This window comes from Cervus canadensis, chromosome X (genome assembly GCF_019320065.1).
Source record: "Cervus canadensis isolate Bull #8, Minnesota chromosome X, ASM1932006v1, whole genome shotgun sequence".
NCBI classification, from domain to species: Eukaryota; Metazoa; Chordata; class Mammalia; order Artiodactyla; family Cervidae; genus Cervus; species Cervus canadensis.
Genome location: NC_057419.1, coordinates 136,905,995 through 136,923,667, shown reverse-complemented (window position 1 = coordinate 136,923,667; position 17,673 = coordinate 136,905,995). Strand labels below are relative to the sequence as shown.

At 39.3% G+C, this 17,673-nt stretch overlaps 1 protein-coding gene across 1 annotated transcript in view; it reads right to left on the bottom strand.

Annotated features, from left to right (window-relative positions):
- GUCY2F (guanylate cyclase 2F, retinal) overlaps positions 1-17,673 on the bottom strand; it is a 123,902-nt gene that overhangs the window by 67,191 nt on the left and 39,038 nt on the right. The window contains exons 5-6 of the mRNA XM_043459087.1: positions 12,502-12,803; positions 6-360 (exon numbers count right to left, since the gene is read on the bottom strand). Coding sequence (XP_043315022.1) covers positions 6-360; positions 12,502-12,803 — 657 coding nt within the window. The remainder of the gene's footprint in view (positions 1-5; positions 361-12,501; positions 12,804-17,673) is intronic.

Below are 17,673 nucleotides of genomic sequence, written 5' to 3'. Positions count from 1 at the left end.
CTTACCTCCTTGACAGATCTTCCCATCTGCAAACCAGCATTTTGCATCTGCTTGAGGGGGCCTGCCACCAGGAAAGTGAATAGGGGTCTCTCCGAACCGTAGCAGCTCCATTTCCATGTCCACAGTGTAAGTACTATGGAGTTCCCATTCTTTCCAGTTGGTGTCCAGTATTACATATTCTGAAATTCCATTTCCATTTGAATCTGTCCTTATCAACTGGTTGAATCCATAGAACTGCATATTTCTGGAATGCTGAACCAGGCTGGCAGTACTAGCCCATCCATTTTCTTTCATAGCATTATTCATGGCTTGTGCGATAAAGTAAATTGAATTGTAGATGGTTCCAAACAACGGTGAAACCTATTTTTAAAAATTACAATTATCTTGAGCCCTAGTTGCCCTAGAGCAATCTCAGAGTGTATTCCAAGCCTGTGTTCATTATTATGGGCTGCACGTCTGAGTGGAGGTGAGCTATGAAGACCCAGAGGAAAAAAAAAAAAAAAAAAAGATTGTTTCTCAGGACTTGCTTGGTTTCTCCCCTGATTTTTTCTGTTTTTTTCCCCCAGGCCTTCACATCTTTAAATATATCAAATATGACAATTTTATGAGCAAACCAAGTCATACACAATATATTTTTATGCTTCTAAACGAAGAAAGTGATTTAGAGTTATAAAGGGGCTAAAAAAAAGTATGAAATAGATAAGAGGCACTCAAAAGAAATTTACCAGGCTAATTACCGGGACATTATGGATGGTAAAATCATTTGGTAGTTGGTAAAATCATTTGGTTCCCTCTCTCTGGGCTTCAATTTCTTCCTCTCTAAATTGAGGATACATAACCATGAATGGAGTCATCCAGTCTAGCTATCTTACTTCCTAGATATGAAAAGGAGTCCCAAAGAAGTTAAGTGATTGGTCAAGGTCGACTAGCAAACATTTGGTTTGCTGTTCAAAACAGTCATATGGGCTTCCCAGGTGGCTCAGTGGTAAAGATTGAACCTAGGGTTCAATCCCTAGGTCGGGTAGATCCCCTGGAGAAAGAAATGGCAACCCACTCCAGTATTTTTGCCTGGGAAATCCCATAGACAGAGGAGCCTGGCTGGCTACAGTCCATGGGGTTGCCAAGAGTCAGACATGACTTAGTAACTAAGACAACAAACAAAAACAGCAAAACAGTCATAAGATTTGCAGGACCATTTGTTCCTGTCCAAAATGTCCATGAGCATATTCTGTCCATGTAAAATGGTTCTGGAGAAGACCAAATATCAAGGACATTTTGGCATGGACCAAATGTCTTATGGCTGTTTTGAACATGACTATATGGTCCTGCAAATATCAAGGACCATTTGGCAAGGACCAAATGTATTATGAACCAAATGTAGATAGATGTTTTGGTCATGACCAAATATCAAGGGCATTTTGGTGTGGACCAAATTTCTTATGGATATTTGGGACAGGATCAAATGTCCTGCAAGGGTCATGGTCACTCACCTAGGCATAAAATCAGGACTAGAACCCATGTCTGTTGATTTGGTTTATTTTAGCATTCTTGACTGAAACACATATTCTCCATGGTCACTTCTAGTTCTGAACTCCTGTGAAACTTCCCAAATCTTGATCTAGTCCAGGGAGCAAATTTAGCGTGCAGACTTTTTTGTTTGGCTTGTTTATAGGTTCTTCTTAATTCCTCTGACCTTCTATCATTGATGTGCCCTACAGCTCAGTCCTTGGTCCTTGGTCCTTGGTCTTCTCTATCTAAACTCACTCCCTTGGTGATCTCTTCTGCTCTCCTGGCTTTAATATATCACTCTATGCCATAAATCTCAGATTTACACTTCCAGTTAAGACCTGTTTCCTAAATTCTAGATTCATACAGTCAACTGCTTACTTGGTATCTCTGCTTAAATTTCAGTGTACCCCAAATCAAACTCCTGATCTTTACCTCAAATCTTTGTGCTCCATTTACAACAAGGCTTTCCCATTTTTGTTAAAAGCCACTCCATTCTTCCAGTTGTTCAAGCCAAAGACCTTGCCCCAGCAACAGAGCTAACTAATAGCAGAGAAGAAACCAACATCTCAATCTCCTGAGCTTTATTCCAATGACCCCCCTTCACCACCCTACCTTAACACACACTATAGAAATAAGCATGGTGAATGGATGACATGTGCTGCCACTAAGGCATCCACACTTAGTTGCCTAGCACACACTGAGGTCCCTTTAGGGGGCTGCACTAACTCTCCCTCCTGACATTCTCAGATGCTCCAGTTAATTGTATTTAGGATTTCTGCAAGAGTCTGCCTGTTCCCTGGGGCTTGAGTAGGTTATGACAATAACTGAAGGCTGGAAGGTAGAGGATAAAATCAATACTAGTAAAACAAATAAGTAAAAACCCTCAGGGCAGCAAGTTCCTGAAAATAGGGAAAATGCTAGTATTCTGTTTCGAAAGGCACAGAGCCTTCTGGGAAAGGGACTGCATCTAACCTACCACCAAAAGCAAAGATTTGAACTCTTAAAAACATTATCCTCGCCTCTAGGCTGACCCATCCCATGGGGTTTTCAGCTGGCCAGCCCTCGCTGCCCTCAGATCTCTCGGATTGACCCCTGTTAAAGCTCACTGACAGTAACTCCCCAAGATGAATGAAACCTGAAGCTTATCCTGCAGGATTCTCGAGCTTCCACCACATATCACACACATATACACACACATGCACATACTCACACACAAAGAGCCACAAAAGTATGGTAGGGGGACTTGAAGCTAAGGGAAAGAACACAGCTGTGGCAACAGCATTCATTTGCAAAAGAGAGGCTGTCACTATGACCCACTTTCACTATAAGGGCTTAGATTTGTGTTCTAGCTGGTTTATATTGCCATTTTATCTGCTGTGCCCTTCAACAATGTAACTGCCCCTTCCCATAAGCCAAAGGCATACTCTGTTAGCATTAGTAGCAAAAGCTCTGTAGTTGCAGCTGTTACACATAATGAGGAAAACAAGAACTAGAGGATGGGACAAGGGAAGTAAGAACACTCTTTACAACCTTCTGTGTTGGCTTCTGACTATAGTTCCAAAGAAGCAAGACAGGATTAGCAGGACCTACTGTCAGGCAGATGACCTTGTCACAGATCAGAATGGTGAAACCACTGGTGACTCAGCCTATTGGTTTTGACTACTGTATAGACCCGAATCAGAATGAATGAACTGTGAATAAATGAATGATAATTGAGATTTAATCTTTCATTGTTACTCAGAGATTTTGGGCTTCCCTTGTGGCTCAGCTGGTAAAGAATCTGCCTGCAATGAGGGAGACCTGGATTCGATCCCTGGGTTGGGAAGATCCCCCAGAGAAGGGAAAGGCTACCCACTCCAGTATTCTGGCCTAGAGAATTCCATGGACTGTATAGTCCACGGGGTCGCAAAGAGTTGGACACGACTGAGAGACTTTCAGTGATTTTGGTCACCCTAGGCCATCTGGAGCTTGTGTCCAAGAAACCAAGGTCTGGGTCAGGAGCAGTGATATTTGAATTTGTTCAGTGCAATGATTCTTGCTGTCATTAAGTTGACTATTATCAGTTCAGATTTACTGTGCTTAAAAGACACAAAACGCTTCCAAAGAATTTTGTCCTTGGAAGTACATTAAAAAAAAAAAAAAAAGATACCTGGCTTGGAAAGCACCATTTGAAGGACAAAATGGCAACATTACCTTTGAACCAAAAGCCAGGTGCATACAGAGATCAAGAAACCAAAAGGTAACTGAATTCTTGTTATTAAAGGTGATACCTCCAATAATGCATTTCCTGAACTTAGCCAAGAAATGGCTAATAGCCTAATCTGTTTGGCATGATACTCATGAACATCACACTCTTATTTTATATAGAATAAAGCACAAAGACAATTGTAGCTACTATGAGCGGCAGGCAACCTTTTCGGACAACCTGTCTGGTAGGCCCCATCCTGGAAAGCTCTAGTCTTAACCACATCCCCATCAGCCTAGCATTCCCCTGCTAACCACCCGTATCTATGGTAATGGAAAACAATAGGTGTAGGAGCTTCAGGTCCCCCAGGCTTGCTGAGAAATCCAGAGGACTTCTTTTGCTTAGCCAAATAAGGTCACATTTGGAAAAAATATTCAAAATATGTGTTCTAGCAACATGTATTTGTAGCCAATAGAATTTCAATGAAAACAAAGATTGGGAATACAATGAAAAAGAAGAAGGCAGGAACTAAAACCTTATTTCAGAAGTCTTTTTGTGCCAATATATAAAGGTACAAAGTGTAATCCTTGTCCAATCATGCTGAGACCAAATTAGAAAGTTTGTCACTGATGTCCCACCTCCCAATCTCTCCATTCAGATTTATTTTTATCTTTTCACAGGTTGCCATAATGTTCTATCACCTTCTCTATTAGAGGAAAACAATTCAATGTGTGTGTGTCTGTGTGTGTGTGTGCTCAGTCGTGTCCAACTCCATCAACCCCATGGACTGCGACCCCACCAGGCTCCACTGTCCATGGTATTTTCCTAGCAAGAATCAAGAGTGGATTGCCATTTCCCCCTCCAGGGGGTCTTCCCAATCCATTGATCAAACCCATGTCTCCTGCGTCTCCTGCATTGCAGGCAGATTCTTTACCACTGAGCCACCAGGGCAGCCCCAAACGTTACAATAAATCCATTCAAATCAAAGTATTAGTCACTTAGTAATGTTACTTTGAGTAAAGTACTAGACATGGGAAATGATCTAATTTTTTAAAAGGCTATTGTGTGGTTAAATGGTCAGGTTCTGGTACTTCTGGTATTAGACTTGGGTTAGAATCCTAGTTGGTTTATGGACAAGTGGACAAGTTACCTTGAGCCTCAGTTTCATCATCCATAATATGGAATTCAATCAGTTCACTTGCTCAGTCATGTCCAACTCATTGCGACCCCATAGACTTGATAATACCTAATTTGTAGGCTTGGACTGAGGATTCAATAAGACCATTTATGTAAATTACCTGGTACAAAATAAACATAGACTACATGATAGCTGCTATTGTTTGCATTTCAGCAGAGGAGCATAGGGCTCTGGTAATATCATCCTAGAAGTTAGTATTCAAGATCCTCGTTCCAGTCTTGAATTCATCACCAATAAATAACAAGAGTCCCAGTTTTAGATCCAGTGTCCTTAGCATCCTGAAATGGTAAAACTGTTCACCTTATTGGGGGAAAGATCTTGTTTCTATTTTGTTTTCCATTACATTACCTGCAGAATGCCTAGGCTATCATAATAATAAAAATAACAACATTAATAATAACAATAAACATTTATTGAGGAGTCATTAGGTGCCAGGCAAGCTCTTTTATGTGTATTAACTCATTTAATCTTCACAACAACTGTATGAGGTAGGTACTGTTATTATTCCCAATTTAAAATTAATGAAGATACAGTGAGCTTAAGTAAATTTGCAGCACTTTGCCCTCAGAGCCCATGCTCTTACTTACCATGTTATAACTGAGGTTAATAAATACATGCTAAATTAATTAATGGATGGTAGTTAAACTCACCAATAAAAGAGTATCATGTATACCTTTTGTAACTTCTTTTTTTCCTTTCATGGCTTCCTTATTAAAGACAGAAAAACCAAATTTTTTTCTTCACTCTCTTCCCCTTCTCAGACATCACTCCCAAACAAGAACAAGAACCAGAAACAGTAAACCTCCACATCTAATGGTATTAGGAGACATCTATAATCTTGAACCACAGAATATGAAGATAGAAACCTGCTACAGGAGTGGTAACTGATTTAGCAGAGTGGAGGGTGATTAAATTTAAGTACCTGAAGAGGGGACTATTGGTAAGCAACAAAGAGATTTGCCCTTGTGAATCCTGGAAGGGCTTAGAAGTTAGAGGCGCTATGCACAGAAGTAGGGGTTAGGCAGAGCACTAAAAGAGGGGTAGTTTTGAATGTGTGTGTACAGAATAGATTTCTGCCATCTACCTCTACCAAGGAGAGCCAAATCTCTGCAGGAAACAGGTTAAACGGATTCAGAGCAGCTCCAGAGCTGGAACACTTGACCCAAAGGACAGTGAAAATGAGGTGGGCCATAGAAAAATGAATAATGAAGCTTAAGTGTTCATACTTAATGATGAAAATCCCAGTCTACTTCTCCCAACATGGCTCCTAGAAGAGTGACAATCAGGATTACAACTCCCAGGAAGGAGATTGAAGCATTCTTCTCTGAAGAAAGTGACTAGCCCAAGAAGCAAGATCTACAGATATTCACACACACACACACACACACACACACACACACACACAAACAGCTGGCAAGTCAATTCCCTGATATTGAAACCTACAGGTCAACATGCCCACCATGGACCTTCAAATCCTTCTTTTAAAGCTTCACTGTTAAATATGACTAGACAGCCAGGATCATCACTTAAGGAAAGCTTCCAAGATTAAATAGACCAAAACAAAGAAGCATGAAAAATTAGGAACTGAGGGAGACACAAAGAGCAAAGGAAAACTTCAAAGAAACTATAATGAATATTTTCAGAGAAATAAGAGAAAATGATATATTCTTGAAACAAAAGCAGAATGCTATAACAAAATAGAATCAAACAAGAATTAATTCTTGGAAATAAAAAACATGATAGCAAAAAAAATTAATCAGTAAAAGAGTCAGAACACAAAATTGAGGAACTTTTTCAGGAAGAAACACTAAAAACAAAGATATGAGTGATACAAGGGAACTAATAAGACAATTTAAAAATTCAACCAAGAAAAAAAAATCAACCCAGGCAATCTTACATCAACTAGTGGTATTTCCAGAAAGTACAAAGACAATGTTGCTGAGGAAATTATCAGACAAAAAGAAAAGAAAATTTTCTAGGCAGAAGGAACTTCTAGATTGAAAGGCCCTACCAAACATACAGCACAATACATGTCAAAAATCCAGGCATAATCATGAAATTTCATTACACAGGGAATAAAGTGAAGTGAAGTCGCTCAGTTGTGTCCGACTCTTTGCGACCCCATGGACTGTAGCCTACCAGGTTCCTCCATCCATGGGATTTTCCAGGCAAGAATACTGGAGTGGGTTGCCATTTCCTTTTCCATAAAGAGATAACCTTAAAAGTTTCCAGGGAAGATAAAGAGGAGTGAAAACATGTTGCATCAAAGGATCAGGAATAAGAATAACACTGGAGTTCTCAACACCAATGACGGCAATAAGAAGACAAAGTGCTGTGTCTTCAAAGTGCTAATAGAAAATAATTTTTAATCTATATTTATGCTATGCTGTGCTAAGTCACTTCAGTTGTGTCTGACTCTTTGCAACCCTATGGATTGTAGCCTGCCAGGCCCCTCTGTTCATGGGGATCCTCCAGGCAAGAATGCTGGAGTGGGTTGCCTCCAGGGAATCTTCCCATCCCAGTAATTGAACCCGTGTTTCTTAAGTCTCCTGCACTGGCAGGTAGATTCTTTACCACAAGCATCACCTGGGAAGCCAACTTATATTTATTACAAACTTAGTCAAACTATCAATCAATAGTGAAGCTAGAATAAAAGTTCACAGTGTAAAATTTTGAAAGTTTAACTCCTGTATATCTTTCTCATAATCTGCTAAAGGATGTGCTCCACCAAAATGAGACCATAAACAAGAAAATGGGAGTCATGAGAGTCATGAATAGTGAATTCAACACAGAAAAAAAGAGAAAAAGGAATTTCCAGAGTGGCAAAAAGGAAGATCCTATCATAATAGTTGTACAGCAACCTTAGGGAGCAACAAGTTTAGATTGGAATAAGAGGACAGAGAGCCTCAGGAAAAACAAATGAAATTGATAAGGGATTTAACAGATTTTGCCATGTATAAAATTGTTTTCAAAGGATTCTATAGTTTTATCAGACAGTGCAAAAAGACTTGGATATCCAGATTAAGGGAAAAAATTAAAAATAAAGCAATTATTAACTCCAGTAAAAATCAAAAGTTATAACTGAAATGAATTCTTATCATAGTATACCACATGGATTATATATGAGTGATATTTAGACAGGTAAAATATTAAAAACATAAAATATGAATTTAACTAAAAGGTGTGACATAACTGAAGTCTGAAGGAGGGTAAGAAAGTATATAAGAGCTTTAACTATAATGGGAAGTGAGCAAATAATATCCAAAGTAGAGTAATCAAGAAATCTGTAGCAGTATGATATTTAGAAATATAAATACCACAATAGAGAACTAAAAGACATGAAAGTGGTTGTTTCTGATAAAGAGCGAGAGGAAGGCCCAGGGACTGCCTTGTTGATACAAAACATTTTAGTATTTCTTGACTTTTTTATTTCTTGACTTTTAAAACTATGTGCATGCATTGCTTTCATAATTTTGTTTTTTTAAATTTTTTGAAGACATGATTGTATAAACTAAAAGGATGCAAACCATTGCTACAAGCAATATAGCCTCTATATTTGGAATTTTCAACTCCACTGGAAGTTATTGGGCAAGGGAAAAATATAGCCATCTTTCTCATATATTTGTTTACTCATTTACAATCTCTCTTTCATTAGAATTTAAGCCCCATAAGATTGGGAACAATTAATGTGCTAGTAAATATTAGCAATAGCTCTAAGAGAAGGGAAAAAACCTCTTATTTGTAGCATTTACCAATTTACGTGGCATAAATATTTTCAACGCCTGATTCAATCTACCAATATGATGCCACTGAACACAGTGTTGGGAAAAGAGGCACACAATTGGCTTTTATGAACTGGCTCCAATTCTACTGCCAAAAATCCTGTCTTGTTTACTCTTTTATCTGAAGTTCAGCATAGTGCATGGCACATGGTATGTGCTTAATAAACAGCTGTTGATCTGTTGACTGAACAAGAAAAAAAAAAAATACAGGAGTCCAGGGATAAGCAAGGGAACTATTGAGTAATTCTTTGCCAATAATCATAAAACTTCAAGGAAGTAGGAAGTTGAGGTCAGACTGGAACTTAGAGGCTAGGTCCCCATCAACCATTAAGGCGAAAAGGAAGTAGCTGTAAGTCAAGCACTCTGCTAGTCACTTTACCCACATTGCTTTGTTTAATCTTCCCAACAATCCTAAAAGCTGTAGATTACTAACCTTCTTTACAGATGGTAAAATTGAGACTCAAATTCGCCCAAGGGTACACAGCTAGCAAAAGGAAAAGCTGAGATTTAAACCAAGATTGTCTAACTCTTTACCGTATGCTCTTTCTGCTATACTAGCTGCCTTTAAAAATACCTTTTAGCAAGGTAATTTAGGGGAAAGGCAGTTTTTGTTTATCAGAGATGAGAAAATAATTATCTTACACTTCTATCACTCTTTGGTTATGAAGGTAAAGCCAAGGCACCTGCAAAGTGGGGGCAGAAATGCATCTAAACAAGCTTCCTTTATATATAAGCTTTAGAGCCTTTGTTTTCGCTCTATTTCCTTGTCTAAAGCAGAGTACAGGCTGCCTAGCAACCAAACTAATGGTGTCTTTTTTTACCTTAATTACCTTATGTTTTCCACAAGCTCAAAGAGATTGGATCAACTATTAAGAGTGAAAGGTCTGAAATTTTTGTATCAAAATATCTGCTCACATACACGTATTACACACAGAGATACACACACCCATACACACACAGACACAGACACACACACAAACACTTCTTTCTATTTCCCTCAATCCTGTGATTAAAGTAAAAAAAAATGATTTAGTCTTGTATCTATATGATACCATATCATTGGATAAAAAGTACAAAAATTCACCATCTGGTTGCTCGCCTGTGAATACACCAAACAACTGGTTTGAGCAACCATTCTTGGCAGTTTGCAGGATTCTTGCCACTCTTGACCAAATCAACGAGTTGTTTTTAATAAATATATGTGTGTCTCCTAAAAGAAAGATTTATTATAAATATATCAGTGGCAATAATGTTCAAATCCAAAACTGTTAATATCTCTGCTAGCTACTTTTTTTTTATTAGAACAAGAATCAGCAAAATCTTTGCTATCAATACTCAGGACAGAAAGAGATAAGAAAACCTAAAGTTGACCTGAATCATTTATTCAGATAGAAAGGCAATACACAGAATAAAGGAATAAATAGTATACATAAAGGAGAAGATTATGGAGAATGTGTTAGGCACAATCAATTGCCTACACGACAGCCTTCTTCCTTGCTAATGGAATCTCAATTTTAATTGTGCATACTTTTCCAGCAGCCATAGGGTCAGTCACAATGGTCTCATTCTTCTTTCTAAATTTTCAATTTGGCATGAGTATGGGACATGACGGATCAGGAAAGTGTGGGGAGAAGTCTGCTTGAAGACATTCTTGGCAAGATTTCCTCACTTTAAAAAAGAGACACAAGAAAGGGACATTTCTCACTTTCATTTGTAGACAGTTCCACTTGGATGTGCTGTCCGGAACTGTAGCAGTCATCTTGGGACCAGGAAAGCAACCAGATTATGAGGGCAAGCCAGCATGCTATGGTTGTAAAGTGAAAAAGTGAAAATAACCTGGTTCACTGATAATGTCATTGAACAGCTGAATTAACTGACTCTGAGACAGTGGAAACAGTGTCAGACTTTATTTTTTTGGGCTCCAAAATCACTGCAGATGGTGATTGCAGCCATGAAATTAAAAGACGCTTACTCCTTGGAAGGAAAGTTATGACCAACCTAGATAGCATATTAAAAAGCAGAGACATTACTTTGCCAACAAAGGTCCATCTAGGCAAGGCTATGGTTTTTCCAGTGGTCATGTATGGATGTGAGAGTTGGACTGTGAGGAAAGCTGAGTGCCGAAGAATTGATGCTTTTGAAGTGTGGTGTTGGAGAGGACTCTTGAGAGTCCCTTGGACTGCAAGGAGATCCAACCAGTCCATCCTAAAGGAGATCAGTCCTGGGTGTTCATTGGAAGGACTGATGCTGAAGCTGAAACTCCAATACTTTGGCCACCTCATGCGAAGAGTTGACTCATTGGAAAAGACCCTGATGCTGGGAGGGATTGGGGGCAGGAGGAGAAGGGGACGACAGAGGATGAGATGGTTGGATGGCATCACTGACTCGATGGGCATGAGTTTGAGTAAACTCCGGGAGTTGGTGATGGACAGGGAGGCCTGGCGTGCTGCGATTCACGGGGTCGCAAAGAGTCGGACACGATTGAGCGACTGAACTGAACTGAACTGAAAGTGCCCATATCTTCCAGTTTCGAAAAAAAAAAAATTACTTGGGCTATTTTGTGTTGAGCTCTCTGTTAGTTACAGCCAGAGCATTATAACTAATACAATATGCTAGCAAATGCTAGAACTTTTCAATTTATTTATGTGCCACTCTAAATACTTCTAAAAATGAGTGCCTTCTATGTCTGGCCTCTAACCTACAAACAAAAACTCCCTCTGTATTTTTTCTGATATAACTATCTTTGGCCTCCCCATCTTCCTCTCATATTCCTTGTCTTCTTTTTATTTCTCCCTCTTTGTTTTTGTCTTTTGTTCATTTTTTGATCCATTTTGTTTTTGTCCATTCATTTCTCTGCTTTCTTCCCATCTCCACTATTTTTTCTTCCACTAGTCCCTCTGGCTGTGATTTGAATCTGAAATATACTCATCTATACATATATACATACTCATCTATACATATATATCTCTATATTATTTCTAATGTATTATTAGGGAGGAATTCTTCCCCATTCCCAAAGATTCCTTTCATATACAGATAGCCCTACTAGCAAAAAAAACACCTAACTTCTTCACCACCTTACTCATTCCTTCCCACAAAGGAGGAGTGACTTAGTCTGACTGGTTCATTTGGAAAGAGAATTAAACATGTGTATCCCAGGCTATCCTAACTTCTTTCTCTTAGGAGTGAGCTACCTATGGGGAGTACATACTCCACTATGCTCTTCTAGGTTACACATTTAAATGAAAGGCATGCCCTCATGGGGCAGGAATATAGGGGTCTGGTAATGCTGGTGACTCGATGGAGAGGGCTGATCAATCTTCAGATTCAGCAGTGGGAAACACATAGACAGAAGCTGTATTCCCCAATACCAGCTTTATCAATAATAAAGCCAGTATCTTCTTACATACCAGCTCTTATTGTTGACTTGATCAGAACTTGGGTCAGAAATAGGATTCATTTTTACTAGGCGCCCTTGAACAGCACTTATATGTATATGTATATATATATGTATGTATATAAAAATATGTATTTTAGCACTAGTATATATTAAAGTTTTGTGTCCCTATTCTTAAACACATTTTGTTTCTTTTTCATGGCTGTATGCTGTTCTTGCGGGTAGCTTGAAGATAAAAAATAAAAATAAAACTCCAATAATGTGTGTTTTACAAAAGTTTTTTTGCAAACGAAAGGTGTTTTTAACTTGTGTGCAGTTGCCTGTTATTGACTGAGTTTCCTCAGGAATAGAGGCACCTGATAGGAAAAATATTCACTTTCCTGATTTTCGAGTTTTTCTGATCATGATTAATTTGTGAATCTGCACTTACTTGATCTGACTCCAGCTTCTCAGGAATTTCACCTCTAGCTGCTGCCTCCGCAAAGGCTTGATAGAAGGTCTTTTCTTGGGACTCTACTGTGATGGTCAACACAGCATCATAGGCTTCCCGAAGTTTTGGGTTGTTCCTTAGAACCTGGTAGGGGGTATGCTTATAAGGTAAACTGTAGAGCAGGGTGTCATAGGGAACAAAGACATAGGTGCCATCAGTCATCTGCAGGTCGTGAGCCCATTCCAAGAGATGCCTCTGAGTCTCTCCCCCAATCAAAGTCGAATGCATACACATGATGATTACTGAAACCAACAAAGCAGAGAGGTTATGGCGGCAATTTGTTAGATACAGAACTAAACACTACAGTCTGGGACAAACAAATAAATGTACTATAACCAATTTGCAAATGATATCTGTCTTACGTCTTCAAGATGAGCAAGATGTTGAACCTTGAGCTGAAGCTCAGGTATTTTCAGGGACTCTGATTAGGCAATAGGGAAAAATCAGATATGTCTACAGGCTGCAGAGTCTAACACTAGATGGGAATAAGAACAAAGATAGCAAGTGGGAGGTAGCATAATGAAAGGCTTTGGAGTTAGAAGACCTAGGTTTATATTCTAATGTCACCACTTACTAGCTGTATACCCACCCTTAGGTAAGTTACTTAACCTCTCTCTGCCTAAATATTTTCTTCAGAAGATGGTAGTGATGACTTAAGGAGGAATCCATATAATGGGCTTAACACACAGTGCTCAATAAATGGTGTATGTGTGTGTTAGTCTCTCAGTCATGTCCAACTCTTTGTGACCCCATGGATTGTAGCCAACCAGGCTCCTCTGTCCACAGGAATTCTCCAGGCAAGAATACTGGAGTGCTAGCCATTCCCTTCTCCAGGGGATCTTCTCAACTCAAGGATCGAAACAGAGTCTCCTGATTGTATGCAGATTCTTTACTGGCTGAGCCACCAGGAAAGCCCTCAATAAATGGTAACTATTATTATACCTAAGAATAAGACACCTAGAAGAAGATGGGAGATTTTCCCATAGCCACTGTTGCTTTTTATTGCCTACCTCCTACAAACATACATTCTAACAGATGTTGACCAAGTGTTCCCACACTTACCATGGCCATTATAGAAAATGAATGGCACTAACTCAAACTCTGCTATAATAATATTACAGGTGATATGTTCAATTTTTGAAAATCAAACTTCCTTATAATTAGAATTACTTTGCATTCACTCCAATTCTTCCTAGACTTATGAAACTATGTTGCTTGGCAAGGCTATGCTAGAATAGAGTGGATTGGCCACGGTTGAAGAATGGCAGCTAGATCATGAGACGGAAAGTCTTATATCCAATTTCGCCCTTGGCATGCTAAATGAGTTTAGTTTAAGTCCACTTGTGCTTCAGTGCCCACATCTTTAAAACGTAGATTCCAATGCATTTCACAGGTACATTGAGTGGTTTAATTAGATAATGCCAGGCAAGTACTCTGAGCTCCTTGAAGAAAGGCAAAGACCCTACTGCCATTGGTAAATATTAATTATACATGCTTACACGGAACCTTTAATCTCAGGAACTGAGTATGCTTAAACTATGTTCAATGACTAATGTTGGGCATTTACATATTGCTTCCTCTATTTTCAAAAACCTTCTTTGCAGTTGTTAAATACCCCCAGAAAATTTATTCTTTGAGGCAGAGCTAGTACCCTTCATTTTTTAAGGCATACCTAGTAAGTTATGAAGTTGATTTAAACACCAAACACACACACCCACACCCATACATACACCATAACTTGAATTTTCAAATGACCATTAGCTCCTTCAATATTATTATCCTGAGAGGTTCTACATGTATTCTGATGCACAAACTTTCCGTTGAATACTCTAGGGATATCTCAGGAGCTATTTCGTGAGCCACACGAGGAATTCAACCTCCCTGATTCATAATCACACATTGTATAATGGGGAAATTGAGTGACAGGGAGGTCTGACAAGGCAGTGATTGGATTTAGAAGAAAAAATAGGACCGAAGGTCCGGAGCTCCCTAAATTTGGCTACACCATTAAATACGAATCACTGTGGTCAAGTTAGTGTAGTCACATGTCCATTGAGGGGAAAAATTGAGTTTTGTCAGGTGCTTCAGGTAGCTGGCCAGTTCTTCCAACAGTATCTCTGGCAAGTAGGTTAGTATTGGCATCTTTCTTCTACAAAAACAGATCAGTTGATGAGACCAAGGTTACCCAAGAGAGATAAAATTCATTTAATTAACTTGTGCATGCATGCTGAGCTAAGTCGCTTCAGTCGTGTCTCTTTGTGACCCTATGGACAGTAGACCACCAGGCTCCTCTGTCAATGGGATTCTCCAGGCAAGAATACTGGAGTGGGTTGCTATTTCCTTCCCCAGTGGATCTTCCCAACCCAGGGATTGAACTCAGGTCTGTTATGTCTACCTGCATTGGCAGGCGGGTTCTTTACTACTAGCGCCACCTGGGAAAGGAATATTAAAATTACTTCACTGAATGGAAAAATTATATAAAACTAAGTGCTTCGTGTTGGTTGAAATACAACAAATATTTTAACATAGCTGTGGTGTGCCAGCCAGATGCAACCTTCAGTAATGAAACATTCTTTCTCCTAGCTTTTGGGAATGTTTGGAGATAATAGCTGATACCTCCCTGGGAACTAGTCTCAGGTGAGGAGAACCACCTTTCCCAAGATTGTATCCCCTCAGCAGTGTACTAGAGCTGGCTCATGCTGGTTCACAAGAGCCAATGGTTATATTTTCAGGAATTTTCTGAGCTAGTTAATGTCATGTTGGTAGCTTGAAATTGGCCATGGTGGGTGTTACAAAACTATGGGAATCAGCAAATGCTACAAATCAGGGCTTTTCCCTCCTCCCCCATAAACTGGCTGTTAAACAATTATTATCACACTGTGAAATGAAAATATCTCCTGCCATATTAATCAACAAGAAATGTCACAGCCATCAGAGATTTCTGTCCTCCAAATGTGAATGAGGGCTTCCAAAACTGCAAACCAGAGGGTGCTGCCACCCCCCACGGTGATTGCTGAGGAGCTGGGGGAATGCAAGAAGCAAGGTGAACAAGGAAACAGGATTGGCCCAAGACAGCTGAGGTACATATGAAAGGAATGAATTCAGTGAGCCCAGAGGCTTGCATCTTCCCATACATAGAATGCTAAATTCCTTAACTTGATACCTGATCTTTGATGATCAGACTGCCTACTCCCTTTGTTGCAAACTTGTGTATAGCCTGACTTCCCCTCCTGCCTCCTTGAAGCAGTTTTCTCAGAGCTGCTGAGATGCTGTCTCCCAGGCTCAATGTCCTGAACATTCCTACCAAATAAAATAATTCTTTATACTTTCAGGTTGTGACTATCTTTTTTAAGTCAACAACACTGTATGCCTTTCTCTGCATCAGCCTGTGCCCAGTGACTGGTTAATATGAAGGCATAAAGGCCAACACTCCTTGCTACTGCTACTGCTAAGTCACTTCTGGACAATTCTGAAAGGCCATCCCAGCTCCAGAGTTCCCACTGGGACTGGCTGGGGCCTTTGTTGTGGCTGCATGACAGTTTAATTTCTCTCTTTCCAATCCTACTTCTGTCTCTCCTTCACAGACGTTGTCCTTGAAAGCAATCCCCCAATAAGCTTCCTGCAGACAAATCTCCATCTACCATACTTTTTTCCAGGGTACCAACTTATGACACTGGTTTAGATACCCACTGTACACTGAACTGACATCCATCATGGCACTTACAAGATGTATTGCCCTTATTTATTTATGTCAGCCTCTACTATGAAACCATGAGTTCCCTGAAGCAAAAAAAAAACTGTATTTTATTTATTTTTGTATCCTGGTACATAATTATGCACCAAGTATACAATGAATATTTGAAAATTTCAGAAAGAGAAGTTAGGAATTGGGTATCTTTTGTGGGTTCCTTGAGATGTGAGACGTGGGCATTTCAGATTGTTAGTATGGAGGAACAATTCAAAGGGATATTTGCTGGGCAGGTAGATACTAACATGCCTGTCTTTAATGTTTAGTGCCATTAACTATGCTCAAGACCTTACCCTCAACCTGAACCTCTCCTCTTAATTTTCCTTTCATTGGCCCACATGGAGGTCATTTCAGGCAAAGAGTCAGAATTTTTATGGCTGGAAAGACTCTTTGAGACCATCTACCTCCTCTTACTCCCTTACTATTTTACAGATGATGAAATGGAAGACTCAAGAGGGAACAATCACAGTATACTCTATTTTTTGCAAGGTAAGACTTTGCTACTGACCATGATTAAAACAGAAAGCATAAATACGGAATTCAAACAGCATCATCTTAATTTAATAGACTGTGTGCTTCGTGAATAAGGATTTATGGATGCATCTGTTCTACATGATTATTTTACTAAATAGCTTTATTATCTCAAAATGACATTCATTAAAATGGGATTTTACCTGTAAGTTGTCAGGAAAGGATTAGTAGACAGAAACCTTAAATCCTTGACAAGGTCTAGGTCAACAGGTAATCATTGAATAATATTAATCTGTAAGTTTCCATCCTGATTGTTAACTGTCAAGCCACTCTACGGCCTAAACAAGGACCAGAAAATACATCCTCCTGAGATCCCATCTCACCAGGATATGATACTAGCACTTTCTCTGAGCCACCTGAGCCCCACTTGAGTTGTCTAACAGCTATGTCTTCATACTGTGGTACACATTATGGCAGAGTGCTCAGAACCCTTCAATGCTAGCAGGAAATGTCATGAAACTCTAGAAGCTAATTCCCAAGTCACTCAACTCCTACTTCTTTTCCTATATTAAAATACTCTATCTAATATTTCCTTGAGATATAGGAACTGTGTTTCTCTAAAAGCAAAGTTTATTTCTCCCAAATTCCTGGCTATAGAGTGCTTGGTGGAGGAACCTGAACCCAGTCTCACATCTTATGAGATGAAAATGTTCTCACTAGCTACTGCTGAAGAAGTTCTTAGAAGTCCTATTCACACTGTGAGCCTACAACACTGCTCCCAATCCACAGAAACCCTCCATTCTACTGTCCTTGATTTTCATTTTAACCTTTTGTGACATTTCCTACCACTAGCATTCATCTTAACGTATTTCATGTTAAAGGACATTGAGAGA